The sequence below is a fragment of the Hemitrygon akajei genome, chromosome 15 (genome assembly GCF_048418815.1).
Source record: "Hemitrygon akajei chromosome 15, sHemAka1.3, whole genome shotgun sequence".
NCBI classification, from domain to species: Eukaryota; Metazoa; Chordata; class Chondrichthyes; order Myliobatiformes; family Dasyatidae; genus Hemitrygon; species Hemitrygon akajei.
The window spans coordinates 39,966,819-39,987,177 of NC_133138.1; the positions used below are offsets into that span (position 1 = coordinate 39,966,819).

Genomic DNA, 20,359 nt, shown 5'->3' on the forward strand with positions numbered 1-20,359 from the left:
CGCCTCACTACAGGAAGAATGTGGAAGCCATAGAAAGGGTGCAGAAAAGATGTAAAAGGATGTTGCCTGGATTGGGGAGCATGCCTTATGAGAATAGGTTGAGTGAACTCGGCCTTTTTTCCTTGGAGCGAAGGAAGATGAGAGGAGACCTCTCAGGAAAAGTTGATAACATTGCTGAATAGGGAAGTCAGTGAGCTGATTTGATAAAGTTTCTAAGATAATATAACAGTCTAGATCAAGAGAAAAATATTTTCTTTATCAACCCGTATGATGAAGTAACTTGCCCAAAGATCAGAGATCTTAAACATCATCAGATAATAATAGTTTAACGCGTAATTAAAGGAAAATAAATTCAATTAAAGTCTGAGGAACAGGACACCGCAGTTAGTCAAATAATAGATAAGTCTAAACGAAAGCTTAATAAAGCACAGGTTAATAAGTACGAATGCAAATGGAGGTTCATGAAGAATATGGAGGAGGGAAGGTTTTATGGAGAAAAAAACACGGTATAATAGAATAAACACCCTTGGGGGGAAATATAAAACTGAGCATAAAGTAAGATGTTTCCTATTAAAGCTGGAAGCACCTTGCAATATAAATACGTACAGAAGCTGGATGAACTCAGCAGGTCGGCCAGCATCCGTTGAAATGAGCAGTCAACATTCCGGCCCGAGACCCTTCGTCAGGACCCTCCGTCTCGGCCCGAAACGTTGACTGCTCATTTCAACGGACCGTGCCCAACCTGCTGAGTTCATCCAGCTTCTGTACGTGTTGATTTGACCCCAGCATCTGCAGTGTACTTTGTGTCTACCTTGCAATATACCTTTGCATTCAGGTAAGGTTTTCGGTTAATGGTCAGTTCAAGAATTAAACTTTAATATTTCTAATACTGCGGTTTCATGAAGAATCTCGAATGATACAAAAAAAATTCAAAAGAGTCTCTGCAAACTTACTAGTCATTCCAATGAATAACAAACAGCAGAGATAAGAAAATACGGTTGTTATTTTCTAAAATTTCCTCTTAATTGCTCGGGGAGTGAGTACAGGTATTGTCATTATAATCTATTCCGTGAATGTTTTAGAGACCTGTTTAGCAAGTGAATTATTCAAGTGGGTGCGGACTGGGTGGTAGTGTTGAATTATGGAATCGGTTAGCGTGGATCAGCCGGCTAGGTAATCTATGGTACTATGGTTAGTAAACAGATGATTTTATTGATGACTATCTTCTACCCTGCATAGCACTATCGTATTTATTTCAGCATATTTTAGTGAACAACCGAATCATGACTAATATTTCAAAAGCATTTTACCGCAAAATGAAGTAAATATGATTTTGTAAAACCCTCGCGTTCACATCTTTACAATTTAACATTGACCTTGAGAAAAGGAAGGATTGTAAGGTTTCAGGAAAAGAAATTCGCTCTTGGATGATTCCGGTGACAAGCATACGGAGTAATGATATCTCTCTGGGAAGGGTGCAGTCTGACCAGTTCCAGTACAATTTAAGGGATCCCTTGGCACGTCTCCCTGAATATATACTTCCTTCGAGTTCCTCGGCCAGTAGCAACAAATCGGGCAGCCGCCATCTTGAACAATACCACCATCTTGTTTACACTTTAGGACCACCAAGAAGACGATGATCAGAAGGAACGAAACCGATGTTGATCCGAAGGTGACAAGTAAATAAACATTTATGTCCGAAACAGAACCAGTATTACTATGAAAATCCCTAGTTTCAGGGATTTTCTCGGTAACATTGCCCAAAATTGACAAAAATATTGTGGCTGTCCCTGACAGACTCGGCTGTCCATTATCCCTCACTGAGACAACTAGACTCTGCGACGTATTATTCAAGTCCAAAATACTTCTTGTTGTTTTGATTTCGCCTGAAATACGCCCCACACTGAAGAGAGTGAGATCGGTTGCTTGAACTATCTGGTAAGAGAGCCGAGCGTTCTGACCAGAATCTGCATCAGTTGCTATTATTTTGGTGACCAAGTATCCCTGACCCGCTGACTGTGGCAGGATCACCACCGCCGCAGTCCCACTCTGTGCTGAAGGTGAAACAATCACCGGAGCATTGTCATTTTGATCCAGAATAATTACATTCACTGTAGCGGTGCTGCTCAGCGGGGGCACTCCAGCGTCACGGGCTTGAACATGGAACTGGAAGCTTCTGACCTTCTCATAGTCAAAGGAGCGCAGTGCGTAAATTGTACCGTTCATCGAGTTAATACTGAAGTAAGTGGGCACCAGCGAATCCTGCAAATTCCCCCAAAAGGAATAAGAAATATAACAGTTCTGGTCCAGATCGGGATCAATCGCAGTCAGTGTGAAAATAGACCCACCCGGAACGTTGTTCTCCATCACATAGACGGCGTAGGAAGATTGAGAAAACTGTGGTGTGTTGTCATTTACATCAGACACCGTTATCTGGATAGTTTTATTTGTTGATAGTGGAGGAGACCCGGCGTCCCAGGCTGTGACAGGTATGTTATAGACCGCGGTAGTTTCCCGATCCAACGGACGAGTGGTGGTCACTTGATAATGGCTATTCTGAGATGACTCAATTTTAAAGGGAAGGCCCAGAGGAATTTCAGAGCGAATTAGTCCGTTTTCTCCTGAATCGTGATCTGTAACATCCAGTAGAGCTACAACTGTCCCAGGCGCAACATCCTCGGGGACTTTACCAGATATGGAGGTCACCTTTATCTCCGGGGCATTATCATTTACATCAATCAAATCGATCAACACTTTGGCATGCCCTGTAATTGACGGTGAGCCATTATCCACAGCCTGGACATCAAGTTCATAACTTTGTTCATTTTCAAAGTCCAGCTGTTTCCGAACTTTGATCGCTCCAGTTTCAGCGTCCAGACTGAATAATTCACGCAGTCTGTCTGGGATAAGATTAGAGAAAGAATATTTCAACTCGGCATTAATACCTTGGTCCAGATCAACAGCTTTGATTTTGATCACTAAGGTTCCTATTGGTGCGTTTTCTTTCAGTCTTGCCGTATACACATCATTCTCGAACATAGGTGCATTATCATTGATGTCCAACAAATTAATTTTGATCTGAGTTGTTCCGGATCTCGGAGGATTGCCACCGTCAACGGCCGTCAGTACAAGATCAAAAGACGCGTGTTTCTCACGGTCCAAAGATTTCTCTAACACCAATTCTGCATTTGTAACAGTATTCTTTCTGACGTGCATTTTCAAACCAAAGTTCTCGTTGCGACTGATGATATACGTTTTAACTGTGTTTGTTCCCACGTCTGGATCAAGTGCGCTCTCTAGTGGAAAGCGGGTACCAGGTGCAACAGATTCAGCCATTTGCAAGACAATGGCGTCTTTTTGGAAAGAGGGCGAATTATCATTTATATCGAGAATGTCCACTTCCCCTCGGTACATTTCGATGGGGTTTTCTAGTACTATCTGGAAGACAATATTACAATTAGGGCTCTGTGCACAGAGCTTCTCTCTGTCTATCCGACCGCTCACAAACAGGAACCCAGTCTCTAAATTTACCTCCAGATACCGGCTTCCGTCACCGGAGACTAGGCGACATTTTCGTAATGATAATTCTGGAGCGATTAGTCCTAAATTTTCAGCAATATTCCCGACAGAAGAGCCATATTCCAATTCCTCTGGAATAGAATATTGAATCAGACCCAGCCCCTGTCTCAGTATGAAAAGGAGAATAAAAATCAGCATCAACAGTACCAAGGCGTTGTTGTTCTGCGAATTCGCCATTGTCTCTGAGCCAGATTATTATCCTTTTGTATCTGTTAAAATCTTTGAACGGTGTACTATTTGCGGAACTCACAGTGATAATGTTTCTCGAAGCTCTAATTCCGCAATATCAATGGAAAATCCTTTCCGCCACCAGCGAGGAGGAGCAATGGCTCTCCCACAGAAAGTGGATGCCTATTGGCTGTCGGTAGCATAATGAGCCTTGTCAATAACTGCTAAATGCAGTTCTTAAAGCGAGACTGCAACGAGAATTTTATGTGTTGCAATTAAAATACAGATTGACAGATTATCTGCATTTACATTATCCTTGTAGCAAACCTGTTAAAATGGGTGTTTTAGTGTTTTTTTTTTGTGGTATTTATCATTGAGTTTCGAATCGATCAGCTGTCACATTTGGTGCCGAAATTAACTGTACAACAACTATTTGCGAGAAATATTTTGGATATCTTGACATATAAATGTGAATTGTTGGCATGTTAATAGTTGTTACTTTATGAATTTCGACCTCGTTACAGTTTAAGCGCACTATGACTTGGAAATATAATTGTTGCATTTCTTGGCAACCAATGAATCTAAATTACATTATTTTGTACTCAAGAAATTCAGCAATTACATTCATCCGTCTTAACCATTTGACTTTTCATATAAATTCTCATCAGATTCTATCGTCTCAATCCAATTATACCAACATCCTCTATAATAGGGGTCAAAGAATTTCAGATTTGGCACAAGATCCGGCAATGCAAAGCATTTAAGAATGTTACATAGAAACATAGAAACGTAGAAAATAGGTGCAGGAGTAGGCCATTCGGCCCTTCGAGCCTGCACCGCCATTCGGTATGATCATGGCTAATCATTCAACTCAGAACCCTGTACCTGCTTTCTCTCCATACCCCTGATCCCTTTAGCCACAAGGGCCACATCTAACCTCCTCTTAAATATAGCCAATGAACCGACCTCAACTGTTTCCTGTGGCAGAGAATTCCACAGATTCACCACTCTCTGTGTTAAGAAATTTTTCCTCATCTCGGTCCTAAAAGGCTTCCCCTTTGTCCTTAAACTGTGACCCCTCGTTCTGGACTTCCCCAACATCGGAAACAATCTTCCTGCATCTAGCCTGTCCAATCCCTTTAGAATTTTATACGTTTCAATAAGATCCCCCCTCAATCTTCTAAATTCTAGTGAGTATAAGCCTAGTTGATCCAGTCGTTCTTCATATGAAAGTCCTGCCATCCCAGGAATCAATCTGGTGAACCTTCTCCGTACTCCCTCTATGGCAAGAATGTCTTTCCTCGGATTAGGGGACCAGAACTGCATACAATATTCTAGGTGCGGTCTCACCAAGGCCTTGAACAATTGCAGTAGAACCTCCCTTCTCCTGTACTCAAATCCTTTTGCTATGAATGCCAACATACCATTTGCCTTTTTCACCGCCTGCTGTACCTGCATGCCCACATTCAATGACTAGTGTACAATGACACCCAGGTCTCGTTGCAGCTCCCCTTTTCCTATTCGGCCACCGTTCAGATAATAATCTGTTTTCCTGTTCTTGCAACCAAAGTGGATAACCTCACATTTATCCACATTAATTTGCATCTGCCATGAATTTGTCCACTCACCTAACCTATCCAAGTCACCCTGCATCCTCTTAGCATCCTCCTCACAGCTAACACCGCCGCCCAACTTCGTATCATCCGCAAACTTGGAGATGCTGCATTTCATTCCCTCGGCTAAATCATTAATATATATTGTAAACAACTGGGGTCCCAGCACTGAGCCTTGCGGTACCCCACTAGTCACTGCCTGTCATTCTGAAAAGGTCCCGTTTACTCCCACTCTTTGCTTCCTGTCTGCCAACCAATTCTCTATCCACATCAATACCATACCCCCAATACGGTATGTTTTAAGTTTGCACACTAATCTCCTGTGTGGGACATTGTCAAAAGCCTTTTGAAAATCTAAATATACCACATCCACTGGCTCTCCCCTATCCACTCTACTAGTTACATCTTCAAAAAATTCTATAAGATTCGTCAGACATGATTTTCTTTTCACAAATCCATGCTGACTTTGTCCGATGATTTCACCTCTTTCCAAATGTGCTGTTATCACATCTTTGATAACCAACTCTAGCATTTTCCCCACCACCGATGTCAGAATAACCAGTCTATTATTCCCCGGTTTCTCTCTCCCTCCTTTTTTAAAAGGTGGGGTTACTTTAGCCACCCTCCAATCCTCAGGAACTAATCCAGAATCTAAGGAGTTTTGAAAAATTATCATTAATGCATCCACTATTTATTTGGCTACTTCCTTAAGCAGTCTGCGGTGCAGACCATCTGGTCCTGGGGATTTATCTGCCTTTAATCCCTTCAATTTACCCAACACCACTTTCCTACTAACATGTATTTCCCTCAGCTCCTCCATCTCACTAGACCCTCGGTCCCTTACTATTTCCGGAAGATTATTTATGTCCTCCTTAGTGAAGACAGAACCAAAGTAGTTATTCAATTGGTCTGCCATGTCTTTGTTCCCTATGATCAATTCGCCTGTTTCTGACTGTAAAGGACCTACATTTGTCTTGACCAATCTTTTTCTTTTCACATATCTATAAAAGCCTTTACAGTCAGTTTTTATGTTCCCTGCCAGCTTTCTCTCATAGTCTTTTTTCTCTTTCCTAATTAAGCCCATGTTGGGAATGAGAACGTTAGGTTAGAAGAAGGACACGTATAGAAATTGCCTTACGCTACTGGAGAGCTAGACAGCTTTCGAAGAGACCGGGATGTCAAACGTTTTGTTGCATTTAAGACACAACTAGAGGGTTGCGTGATACAAGCGATAACCTAAAAGACAGAAAATGGCCATGTTAAACCGTTGCACATACTGTACTTAGTGCTTAATAATTATTGTGGGAATATGTATATTTACTCTCATCCTCCCTGTGCCCAACACACTCATGCATTCACGCAGACTCCTTGAATCTTGAATATGGGGCCTGTGACTGGTAAACATAAGAACATAAGAATTAGAAGCAGGAGTAGACTATTTTGCAATGGAGATTGTCCCCACTTTAATAAGATCATGCCTATCTCTGTATAACCTTTCTTCCCTCTATCTGCCTTTTCCTCATAACCCTCAGTTTCCTGCTATGCAGAAGTCTATTTAACTGCGTTTCAAATATATTGTATATGATCGACTTTATGCTTCCTGGGGCAGAGAATTCCACAATTCACGACCATAAAAGTTCAAAGTTCAAAGCAAAATTTATTATCAGAGTGCCTACATATCGCCAAATACAACCCTGAGATTATTTTGCTTCCGTGCATACAGACGATTATAAGAGTTATAATTATAAGTAATAGTTGATTGAGGCTGCCTCGCCATTCCATCCTGACTGATCTATTATTCTTCTCAACATCATTCTCCCCTCCCTACTCTCTGGCAACATCCATTTCGCCTCTTCTCCATCCTAGATCTATTCCCGCGAATCTCAAGAAACGTCCCTGGTTTCAGACTAAGGGATAAAACGAAATTCAATGTAATAAATCGTGGATTGTTCATTTCAGCCTTCTCAGACCAGAAGTTGGGAATTAAACTTAATGCAGTTCCATAAGTATAAAGCTACTAAAAATATTTTAACGATTAAACGGTTCAGTTAGAGATAACACGTACAACACGCTGGAGGAACTCAGCAGGTCGGGCAGCATCAGTGGAAACGAGCAGTCAACGTTTCGGATCGAGACTTTTCGTAAGGACTGAAGAGGGAGGGGCAGGGGCCCTGTAAAGAAGGTAGGGGGGAGGATGGGAAGGAAAAGGCTGGTAGGTGCTAGGTGAAAACCCATTAAGAGGAATGATCAAGGAGTGGGGGAGGGGAAGCAGGGAGGGGATAGGCATGAAAGGTGAAGAAGGAATGTAAGGGGAAAGCACTATGTGCAGTAGAAGAAGGCAGAATCAAGAGAGAGGTGATAGGCAGCTGGAGGAGGAGGCAGAGTGAAACTGGGATGGGGGAGGGAGAGGAAGGGAATTACCGGAAGTTGGAAAACTCAATGTTCACGCCAAGGGGCTGGAGGTTCCCCAGTTGGTATATGAGGTGCTGCTCCTCCAACCTGAGTTTGGCATCATCATGGCAGTAGAGGAGTCCATGAATGGGCATATCCGAATAGGAATGTGAAGCAGAGTTGAAGTGGGTGTCATTATTATCTTGGTTTATCGGCTACATTGGAAATGAAAGCAGAAAAAAAACTAAACGTGAAAGATAACGAATTCTATTTATGACCTTGAAGCCCAAACACGTACACAAATAAGCTCACCTAATTTGACAGGAATTCCAGAATCGTTTCATAGCCCGTCTGGGTAGTTGTTATTCGGGTTTATATACAGGACAGACAGCATATGACAAATGTCGAACAGTTATAACAGAGAGAAAAGGCCCTTTGCCCTATCGTTCTTGCAGACCAAAATGTCTAACCAAGCTCGTCGCATTTCACTACGTTTAGCTCCTATCACTGTACACATTTTCTCTCCATGAATCTTCTAAACGTCGTATGAACATTGAATTTGTACCCATCTCTAGACCTTCTTCTTCCAGATCATTCTATACACCTGTCTGTGTCATAAGGACTCACTTCTGGTCCTGTTTTAAACGTTTCTATCTCTCACCTTAAATCTATGTCCTCTGATTATAGACTCCATTGCACTGAGAAGAAATCTACGACCATCGAACGTAACTATGCACCTCTATCAGGTAACACATTAACAACCAAAGTAATCCAGGAAATTATATGCCGGTAAGTTTGACGTGGGTAGTAGGTAAATTATTGGAAGGAGTACTAAGAGATAGGATCTACAAGTATTTAGATAGACAAGGACTTATTAGGGAGGGTCAACACAGCTTTGTGCGTGGTAGGTCATGTTTAATAGTTTCGAGGAGGTTAAAAGGAAAGTGGATGAAGGGAAAGCAGTGGATGTTGTCTACATGGACTTTGATAAGGTCCCGCATGGGAGGTTAGTTAGGAAGATTCAGTCGCTAGGTATACATGGTGAGGTAGTAAATTGGATTAGACATTTGCTCAGTAGGGGAAGTCAGAGAGTGGTAGTGGAGGATTGCTTCTCTGAGTGGAGGCCTGTGACTAGTGGTGTGCCACAGGGATCAGTGCTGGGTCCATTGTTATTTGCTAGCTATATCAATGATCTGGATGATAATGTAGTCAATTGGATAAGCAAATTTGCTGATGATACAAAGATTGGAGGTGTAGTGGATAGTGAAGAAGGTTTTCAAAGTTTGCAGAGCGATTTGGACCAGCTGGAAAAATGGGCCGAAAAATGTCAGATGGAGTTTAAAACAGACAAGTGTGAGTATTGCATTTTGGAAGGAAAAACCAAGGTATACAAGGTAAATGGTAGGGCACTGAGGAGTGCAGTAGGACAGAGGAATCTAGGAATACAGATACAAAATTCTCTAAAAGTGGCGTCACAGGTAGACAGTGTAGTAAAGAGAGTTTTGGTACATTGGCCTTTGTAAATCAAACTATTGAGTATAAGAGTTGGAATGTTATGGTGAGGTTGTATAAGGCATTGGTGAGGCTGAATTTGGAGTATTGTATGCAGTTTTGGTCACCGAATTACAGGAAGGATATTAATAAGGTTGAAAGAGTGCAGAGAAGGTTTACAAGGATGTTGCCGGGACTTGAGAAACTGAGTTACAGAGAAAGGTTGAATAGGTTAGGACTTTATTCCCTGGAGCATAGAAGAATGAGGGGAGATTTGATAGAGGTATATAAAATTATGATGAGTATAGATAGTGTGAATGCAAGCAGGCTTTTCCACTAAGGCTAGGGGAGGAACAAACTAGAGGACATGGGTTAAGCATGGGTTAAGGGTGAAGGGGGGAAAGTTCAAAGGGAACATTTGGGGGGGGGTTCTTCACACAGAGATGCTGGGAGTGTAGAATGATCTGCCAGATGACGTTGTAAATGCGGGCTCACTTTTAACATTTAAGAAAAACCTGGACAGGTACATGGATGAGAGGTGTATGGAGGGATATGGGCCATGTGCAGGTCAGTGGGACTAGGCAGTAAAATGGTTCGGCACAGCCATGAAGGGGCAAAAGGCCTGTTTCAGTGCTGTAATATACTATGGTTCTAACCTAGATCGAGGGGGCAAAATCCCAGGCTATCCAGCCTGTCTCAGAAACTCAAGTCCTCCAGTCCTTATAGCAGCCTCATTAATCTTGTCTGCACCTTTTCTACCGTTCTCATATCTGGTCGACCAAAACTACATGCTGAATTCCATATGTGGTCTCGCTAACAACAGGTACAGCTGCAGCATGGTGTCCTAACGCTTCTACATAATACACTAACCAATGAAGGCAAGCCTGCCAAACGCCTTCCCTTCTCCTCGATTCTGTCCATCTGTGCCAGCACTTAAAATGATCGATGCCCATGTGATGTCTGTAGACACGGACGAATCCTATACATCTGTAAAAAATATTTAAAACAATTCTAGGAGATTTCGAAGAGTGTAAACCAATGAATTGATCAGTATTAAGGTTAAAACCTCTGATCCCAGGGGAATTCCTCGATAAAGTTTGGAAAGAAAACAGCTAGTGTTTACCAAATGCAACATGCAATCGTAAAAGTGTTTCCTATCACGGTGGGAGTAGGCACCTATTCATAATTTTGTTCCTAAATAAGTATTAAATTTTATTGGTGAACGGTATACCAAAACCATAATGTCAGTGCCATGGAAGGCAACCTGTGCTGAAAGCTGTATTTGTAAATTATCCAAGTGTAAGGTAATCATTCAAAAGTATAAGAAAACGTACGGACTGTGGATTTCAAAGCGGACTTTAATTATAATCTAACCGGGTTGAGCTAATTGAAAAACAACAGAAGGATAATCTGTATATTACTACAATTTCGAAGAGTAGTATACTGCAATATATGAAAATTAAGAATATAAATGGGGATTTGATGGAAAATTAATCGAAGATAGAAACAAAAAAGACATTAAAAACTAATCCTGCAGAATAGGCCATTTATAAGGAACGCAGTCGTTCAGTGCGGCGAACCAGCTACAACAGGAAGGAATTTAAGAACAGAGAATTGCTATAAGTTTGGTTAGAAAGTAAATTTGAAAACTTCACGGAAGCGTAGGAGAAAAAAATACACAAAACGATGGTATTTTCCGGGCTAAATTGTAAATTTAATAAAAAGTTTGAGAAATTTGCTGAATAGGGAAGGCAGTGGACTGATTTGATAACGTTTCTAAATCTAAATAAAGAGGAAAATATTTCCATTAGCCCAAAGATAAGATATCCTAGCAGTAATCAGTCAATATAAACCAACAGGTAATTCAAAGAAAACAATTTCGTTTATCGACCGGGAAAATGGCACCCCATTTTGTGAAATAGAAAAGATACCTGTAAGCGAAAGATTGATAAGCACACGAGAAATAGTATCATACTGCTGGAGGTGGATGAAGAATGCGGAGGACAGAAGGGTTTATGGAGGAAAAGCATCGGAACGGCCTATTGGAATAAGTTGTGGGGGGGGGGGTAAATATACACTGAACGTAACGTATCCTATTAAATCAAAAAGTATCTGACGAAGTTTCTTTACCTCCAGGCAAGGTCTTAAGTTTATGGTCCGTTCATGAAGTAGATAGATAGATAGATAGATAGATACTTTATTCATCCCCATGGGGAAATTCAACTTTTTTTCATGTCTCTAATACTGTTTTTTCACTAGGAAACAAATATGAAACAAACAATTCAAGTCTGTGCAACCTTACAAGTCGTTCGAATGAGTGACAGCAGGGAGAAGAAAAGACTTGTTATTTTCTAATATTACCTCTTAAACGCTTAGGAAAGAAGCATTGTTACTATAAAAAATTCTGATCAATGTATTTGAAACCTGATTAGCAAGCTAATTATTCAAGTGGTTCGGGCGCTGGGTCGTAGGGGTGGAGAGTGCGGGGGTGGGGGAGGGAAGGGTTTGGAGTTTGGCGTATGGAATGAGTTGTCATCAATCGGACAACCAGATAATTGATGCTACCCATGATTATTAATTGGATCGATTTATTGTGGCTACGATGTTCCCTTAATAACTCTATCGTGGTTGGTACAGCATATTTATAGTAAACAACCAAATCATGGCAGTTACTTTAAAAGTAGTAGTATTCCACCTAAATTTAATTAAATATGAAGCTTTTGTAAAACCCTCGCGTTTACCACAACTTTGTGATTTAGTGTTGAACTTGAGTGAAGCTTGGATTGTAGGGTTTCAGAAAAAGAAATTCGCTCTTCGATGATTCCGGTGTCAAGCACACCGAGTACTGATAACTCTCGGGGAAAGGTCCATTCTGACCAGTTCCAGCACAATTTAAAGGATCCCCTCGCGCATCGCCCCGAATAAATACTTCCTTCGAATTCCTGGGTCTGCAACAACAAATTGGGCATCTGCCATCTTGACCTATACCGCCACCTTGTTTACACTTTACTACAAACAAGAAGACAATGATCAGAAAGAACAAAATCGATGTTGATCCGAATGTGACAAGTAAATAAAAATTCATGTCCGAAACATAACTAGGATTAATATCAAAATCCCTAATTTCGGAGAAACTCTCAGTAACATTCCCTAAAATGGATAAAAATATTGTTGCTGTACTGGACAGACTCGGCTGTCCGTTATCTCTCACTAAGACGACTATATTCTGCGAGGTATCATCCGGTTCCAAAATACTTCTCGTTGTTCTGATTTCCCCTGAATTCCGACCTACCCTAAAGAGAGTAGGATCAGTAGCTTGAACTATCTGATAGGAGAGACGAGCATTCTGACCTGAATCTGCATCAGTCGCCATGATTTTGGTGACCAAGTACCCCTGACCTGCTGAATGGGGCAGGATCGCCATGGGTGATGATCCACTCGGTGCGGAAGGATAAACAATCACTGGTGCGTTGTCATTTTGATCCAGGACAATGACACTCACTGTAGCGCTGCTGCTCAGCGGGGGCACTCCGGCGTCACGGGCTTGAATATGGAACTGGAAGCTTTTAACCTGCTCGTAGTCAAATGAGCGCAATGCGTAAATGGTCCCGTTCATCGAATTAATGCTGAAGTAAGTGGGCACCACCGAATCCTGCAGGTTCCCCGTGAATGAATAAGAGATATAAGAATTCTGTTCCAAATCAGGATCGAAAACAGTTAGTGCAAAAATAGAAGCACCCGGAACGTTATTCTCCATCACATAGACGGCGTAAGAAGACTGGGAAAATTGTGGTGTGTTGTCATTTACATCAGACACCACTATCTCGATAGTTGTATTTGTTGATAGTGGAGGAGATCCGGAGTCCCAGACTGTGACAGGTATATTATATGTTGGTGTGGTTTCTCGATCCAACAGACGAGTGGTGGTCACTTTATAATGGTTGTTCAGAAATGACTGAACTTTAAAGGGAAGGTCGACTGGCATATCACAGTGAACTTTTCCGTTTGCTCCGGAATCGCGATCAGTTACGTCAATTAGGGCAACCACTGTCCCGGGTGCAGCATCTTCAGGGACTTTGCCAGACATGGAGGTCACTGTTATCTTAGGGACGTTATCATTCATATCAATCAAATCGATCAGTACTTTGGAATGTCCTGTAATTGATGGTGAACCATTATCCACGGCCTGGACATCAAGTTCATAACTTTTCTCATTTTCATAATCTAAAGGTTTCAGAACTTTGATCTCTCCAGTTTCAGGATCCAGACTGAATAATTCCTGCACATTCTCTGGGACAAGATTAGAAAACGAGTATTTAAACTCTGCATTAGTACCTTGGTCCAGATCGACAGCTCTGATTCTGATCACCAAGGTTCCTGCTGGTGCGTTTTCTTCCAGGTTCGCAGTATATATATCATTCTCGAATACAGGCGCATTATCGTTGCTGTCCAGTACACTAATGGTGAGTTGAGTGGTCCCGGTTCTCTGAGGCTTGCCGCCGTCAACAGCCGTCAGAACAAGCTGGAACGATGCCTGCTTTTCACGGTCCAAAGATTTCTCCAACAGTAACTCTGCATTTGTAACGGTATTCTTTCTGACATGCACCTTCAAACCAAAATTCTCGTTGGGGCTGATTATATACGTATTGACGGTGTTTGATCCTACATCTGGATCAAGTGCGCTCTCTAGTGGGAAGCGGGAACCCGGTGCAACAGATTCAGCCATTTGCAAGACAATGGCGTTCTCTGGGAAAGAAGGCGAATTATCATTTATATCGAGAATCTCCACTTCACCGCGGTACATTTCGAGGGGGTATTCTAGTATTATCTGGAAGGCAAGATTACAAGACGGACTTTGTGCACAAAGCTGTTCTCTGTCTATTCGACTGCTAACAAACAGGACACCAGTCTCTAAATTTACCTGGAAGTGCCGGCTTCCGTCAGCGGAGACTAAGCGACATTTTCGTGCTGATAATTCTCCAGCGATTAGTCCTAAATGTTCAGCAATATTCCCGACAGAAGAGCCATATTCCAATTCTTCTGCAATAGAATAGCGAATCAGACCCACTCCCTGTCTCAATATGAAAACAAGGAAAATAAAAATCAGCACCATCAATATCAAGGCGTTGTTTCTCTGCGAATTCGCCATAGTCTCTGCGCCAGGTTATTATCTGTTCAAACGTTTCAGGAGCTCTGTCGGCAAATGAATCCTTCGATCCGTACGCAGAATTCACGTAGATTATGTTCCGGGGAGCTTTAGTTCAGCAGTATCAATGGAAAATCTTTCCGTCACCAGCGAGGAGGGGCAATGGATCTCCAGCTGAAAGTGCATTTCTATTGGCGGCCGGCGGTATAATAAGGGCAGTCAATAACTGCAGAATGCATTTCTTAAAGCTGCACTGCAACGGGATTTTGTGTGTTGCAATTAAAATACAGACTGACAGAATCATCTGCAATTATACTATCCTCGTAACAACCGTTTAAAAATAACTCTTTTAGTATTTTGATAACATCGATCATTGATTTCTAAACAATGTTTGCTCGTATCCAAGATCGTTTGTCCTACGGTTAACCATACAATAGCTATTTGAGAGCCATTCCTTGAATATCTTGACATATGGTAAACTATCTTGATATATCTGGTAAACTATTGGCATACGTGTGTTGGTTACTTTTAAAGATTTCGAATTCTTCAATTCTCTAAATACATTATGACATGGAGATGAAATTAATGTATAATGTCTTGGCAACCAATATATCGAAAATGCATTTATTAGTGCCCAAGAAATAGAGCAGTTACATTCACCAGTAGAATTTTCATATATATACCTCATCAAAATCTATCATTTCTGTCCAATTATACAAACATCCTCTATTATAGAAGACAGAGAACTTCTGATTTGGCACTAGATTCCGGGATAATACGGTACAATACAACATTCAGGCACACATGTTTAGCTAAGGTGCATAAAACATTTCCATTTTACTCTTTTTGTCAAGGTGATGCAGATAGTGGCGCAAAGGATGTTGGAAATGGCAAGGGCCGAGTGCCATGACAGGAGTTTGTTACAGGTGGCAGAGAAAGAGTGCCAAGGGTGGGGGATGCACACACATCCAGCCCTGGGACAGCAGGCAAGGTCATTTGATTCCAAGAAATTGGCTTATTGATAATTGCAGGATGACTATCTGGGGCTTCCTGCTCCATCCCCTTTACCCAACCATGATTCCTTTCTACCTCCCCACATCCGACTTTCAATCAACAATAGAGACTCATATCAGTATCACGTGTATCATTACTCACATATGTCATGAAATTTGGTATTTTTGCAGCGGCAGTACAGTGCAATACCTGAAATTACTACAGTCCTTTTCAAATTCTTAGGCGCCCTAACTGGGAAGGGGGAAAGGCTACGTGGAAGGGACAACATGTATATACGTTTCCTTCAGGACTGGAGAGGTGGACTGCGTTTGACGAGACTGGGATATACTCTATTTCGTTGCGTTTAAGAAACATGAGGAGTGTTATCATTATACGAGCGATAATCTACAAGGCAGAAAATTATTCTTAAAAATAATAATGGTGCTGTTGTATATACCATATATTGTGCTTACTGATCATTGTGAGACAGTCTGAACTGATTTTTCTGTTCTCTGAGCCTCAACATGCATACACAAATGCGCAGGCACACCATGAGTCTGATCCTCAAAGAAAACAAGATTGAAGCGATGACTGAACAACATAATAACATAAAAATTCGGAGCAGGAATAAGCCATATTGCCCTTCGAGACTGCTCCAACATCCAATAAGATCATGGCAGATCTAGCCGTGGATTCACCCCACCGACCGCTCTTTTTGTCATAACCCTTTGCTCTCCTGCTATGCAAAAGTCTATCTAGCGGTGTCTTAAATATACTTAGTGAGGTTGCTCTACTACTTCCATGGGCAGAGAATTTCACAGATTCACAACCATAAAACATAAAACATAGGGACAGAATTCGGCAATTCGGCCGATCGAGTCTACCTCGCTATTCCAACATATCGTAACTGATCTATTATCCCTTCAACCGAATTCTCCTGCCTTCTCCGCTTCCTACACTCCAGCAAATACAATTTCTTCTTACCTCCATCCTAAATCTATTCCCAGAAACTTGAGGCAATGCTCCTGATTTTAGTCTGCATAATATAACAAGACTCAATGTACTGTAAGAAATTCTGAGTTGTTCGTTTTAGCCTTTTAAGACTGTAAGTTCGGAATTTAACCTAATACTGTTTACAAATATAAAATCGCCAGAAGTACATTATGAAGATAGGGGCAACATATTCCACTAAAAATTGAATTTACCCTGTTTGGAGTACCTTGGCCGATTAACGAGAGAGAAGAATAATTCAAACGTATGGAGAAAAAAATTAATTCCATGAAAATTTCTTGAAAACCATGAAAACTCCAGGGTATCGGAATTCTGAAAGAGTTAAAAAAAATATTGCAAAAACACGGCAGAGCAGGCAGCATATATTGGATATAAGAAGAGATAGAATTTCAACTTCTGTATCTGAAACGTGAAGTGTTTTTTTTCCACAAACAATAGCACATCTGTTGAGCTTTGTCAGCATTTATTTTTTATATATGCATAAAGGGTAACGAAGGGAAATTTAAGGAAAATAAATTTTTTTAAAAACACTAAAGCTGAATTCTATGAATTAAATTTATGATCTCAGGCTCCAACAAGCGCACAAATAAGCTCGCCTATATTGACAGAAATTCCACAACTTTATAATAATGCGTTTAGGCCACTCCTGTTCAGAATGCATACAGGCCTGAGAGCATGTGATAAGAATCGTACTGTTTTATGGGAGAAACAGGCTATTGAGCCCAATGACCATGTCGATCAAAATGTCTGTCTGAGATAGTTCCATTTTACGCCACTTGGCCCATATCACTCCAAATATTTTTACGCTGTGAATCTGCTAAATTTCTTTTAAACGTTGAAATTGTATGCACCTATTCAGCTTTCTTTGGCGGTCCATTCCGTATACCCGTTGCCCTCCATGTCAAAAAGATTCCCTTCTGTTGCTTTTAAAACATTGCCTTTCACCTTAAGTCTGTGTCTTCCCACTTTAGACTCCACTACTTGACTATTCCACTTAAGCACGCACTTCATGATTTCATATCCAACTATTATGTTACACTGCAGCATACCATATCCACAGAAAAAAATAGGCCCCAGGCTATCCAGCCTCTCCTAATAGCTCAAGTATTCCGGTCCCTAAAAAAGCTCACGATTCTTCCCTGCACCATTCCGATCGTATTGCAGTCAAGCCTCCAGGATCGCACGCCCGACTCTAAATGTGGACTCACCAACAACACACAGAGTTGCATTTGTGCGTCCTACTTTCTGCACGCAGTTCACTGATCAGTGAAGGCGAGTGCGCCAGATGCCTTCTTCTTAACCTCTCGACCAACGCCTCCACGTCAATGGATGTATGTACATATAATCCCGCTCACTCTATAGTCACCTGCGTCTCTTGTTCTTCTCAAACAAATAATTGAAACTATTCTAGCAGATTTAGAAAACTGGTCGCCAAGGAATTAATCAAAAAATTATGGACAATAAAATCACTGATGGAAGTGGGGGAAGACATCCACAGGGTTTAAATAAAACAGGTAGGGAATGCAAAGTACAATGTACGGATATGATCATCGTAAAAGGGGTTTCCCATTACAGCAGACAACTGCAATTCTGGGCAAATATCTGAGGCACGTATATATAGCTGGGGTGCCTAATATGTTTGCGCGGTACTGCAGTCATTTTATGTATTGCATCCAACTATTGCCGGAAAAAAACATGACCTATGTGAATGATGATAATCGTGATTCTGATATGGGTCTCCGTTGTGGACCGAGAGTGGGAGAGTCGCAAAAAGAGGGGATTTACGGTTGGGAAAAAGGGGAGGGGGAGCAGAAAGCATCGGGTAGACATTCTGTGATGATTTTTTTAAAAAGCTGTTGTTTGGAATCAAATTATCTTGCCTGGTGTCACAGGATTGGGTGTGTCAGCAACCCTTCCACCCTCCACCCCTGGCACTCTTTCTCTGCCGAATATATATATCTGCCGAATATTTTTTCACTGTACTGTATTTTGTAATTTTTGATCATAAATAGGTATTAAAAGATGAAAGTGAACTGTGTAACTGTTATCAAAAGGTTAACACTACGAAAGAATAAAAGGTCCTGAAGAGAGAATTTAGAGTGCTAGGCAGAAAGCTGAGAAGCAGGAACTCCAGTGTAATAATTTCTGGATTGTTCCCTGTACCATGCGCCAGTGAAGGTATAAACAGGATGATTTGACAGATAGATGCATGGCTGAAAAGCAGGTACAATGGGCAGGACTTCAGGATCTTTGATCAGGTTCTCGGGAGTTATGACCTGTACAAAGGGGATGGGCTGCACCTGAACCCGATGGGGGTCAATATTCTCACGGACAGGTCTGTTCGAGCTGCTGGAGAGGGTTTGAACTAATTTGGGGTTGTGTGAAATGGAGTGAAGGGACTCGGGATAGGATGGATGCTAAAAAAAAACAAAGACAGTGTGCAATCAGACTGTCAAGAAAGGAAGGTAGATAATACTGCAAACTTGCAGCCAGCCCTGTGAGTATCAGTGTGTTAGGGAAGCAGGATCAGAAAGGATAGAAAATACAGTTCTCAAAGTATCATATCTCAATGCACTGAGTATATGAAATGAGGTGGATAATTTTGCCACCTCATCGTAGTTCGGATGTGGACCACAGACTACAACGGGAAGTAGTAAAGGCTTATCTAAAGGGCAATGTTATGATCGTCATGGTAGATTTTAACATGCAGGTCGACTGGGAAAATCAGGTTGGTAATGGATCCCAAGAGAGTAAATTTATTGAATACGCAGAGATGGCTTTTTGCAGCTGTATGCCGTTGAGCCTACTAGGGGATCAGCTATACTAGATTGGGTGTGGTGTAATGAACCGGGGGTAATTGGAGAGCTTCATGTAAAAGAACCCTTAGGAGATTGTGATCACAATATGATTGAGTTCAACTTGAAATTTGATAGGGAGAAAGTGAAGTTTGACGCAACAATATTTCAGTGGAGTAAAGGAAATTGCTATGATATAAGAGAAGAGCTGGCCAAAGTAAATTGGAAGGAAATGCTGGAAGGGATGACAACAGCACAGCAATAGCGTGAGTTTCTGGGGAAATGAAGAAAGTGCGGGATAGATGTATTCCAAAAACAAAGAAATACTCAAACGGCTGACCAGGGAAGTCAAAGCTAATGTAAAAGCAAAATAGAGGCATAAAACAAAGCAAAAATTAGTGGGAAGACAGATGATTGGGAAGCTTTTAAAACTCTACAGAGAGCAACTAAAAAATCATCAGGAGCAAAATGATGATATGTGAAAGCAAACTAGCAAATAATATGAATGCGGATAGAAAAAGCTTTTTCAAGTATGTAAAAAATTAAAGGGAGATGAGAGCGGATAGAGTGCGTCCATTTGAAACAGAGATGTGCCGGAATTCCTTTAGCCGGGGGTGGCGAATTTGTGAAATTTGTTACCACAGGCAGCTGTGGAGGCCAGATGGTTGGGTATATTTTAGACCAAGGTTCTTGATTGCGCACTGCATCCGAAATGACGGGGAAAAGAGTTTGGAGTGGGGCTGAGGAGGGAGATAAAGGATAAAGGATCAGTTCTATAAGAACATAGAAATTTACAACACATTACAGGCCCTTTGGCGCATAATGTTGTGCCGACCATGTAACCTACTCTGGAATTTGTCTAGAATTACCCTACCGTATAGCCTTCTATTTTTCTAAGCTCCATGTACCTACCTAAGATTTTCTTTAAAAATCCGATTGTATCCGCCTCCACCACATCAATTTTGTGAAAAACGTACCCCTGATATCCCCTCTGTACCTACTTTCAAGCACCTTCAAAGCCCCCTCGTGTTAGTCATTTCAGTCCTAGGAAAAATCCTCTAGCTATCCACACGATCAATGGCTCTGGCCATCTTATACATCTTTATCAGGTCACCTCTCATCCTTCATCGCTTCAAGGAGAAAAGGTAAAGTTCACTCAACCTGCTGACACG

General features: G+C 41.4%; 1 protein-coding gene across 1 annotated transcript; it reads right to left on the bottom strand.

Moving 5' to 3' along the window:
- Window positions 1-776: 776 nt before the first annotated feature.
- On the bottom strand, window positions 777-14,502 carry LOC140739064 (uncharacterized). The gene is made up of 3 exons (XM_073067014.1): window positions 12,001-14,502; window positions 6,545-6,596; window positions 777-3,761 (listed from the first exon to the last, which is right to left on the bottom strand). The coding sequence occupies exons 1-3, from the start codon at window positions 14,389-14,391 to the stop codon at window positions 1,366-1,368; spliced, it is 4,839 nt and encodes a 1,612-aa protein (XP_072923115.1). The 5' UTR covers window positions 14,392-14,502; the 3' UTR covers window positions 777-1,365.
- Window positions 14,503-20,359: the final 5,857 nt, after the last annotated feature.

Excerpts from the sequence above, each read along its gene's own strand:
- LOC140739064 (XM_073067014.1), bottom strand. The coding sequence starts at position 14,391 with ATGGCGAATTCGCAGAGAAACAACGCCTTGATATTGATGGTGCTGATT. Across the intron at positions 6,597-12,000 it reads GCTTCACTCAAGTTCAACAC|GTTATCGCTTGTATCACGCA; the intron begins TAAATCACAAAG and ends TCTGTCTTTTAG. Across the intron at positions 3,762-6,544 it reads TGTCTTAAATGCAACAAAAC|AGACAATGGCGAATTCGCAG; the intron begins GTTTGACATCCC and ends AATCTGGCTCAG.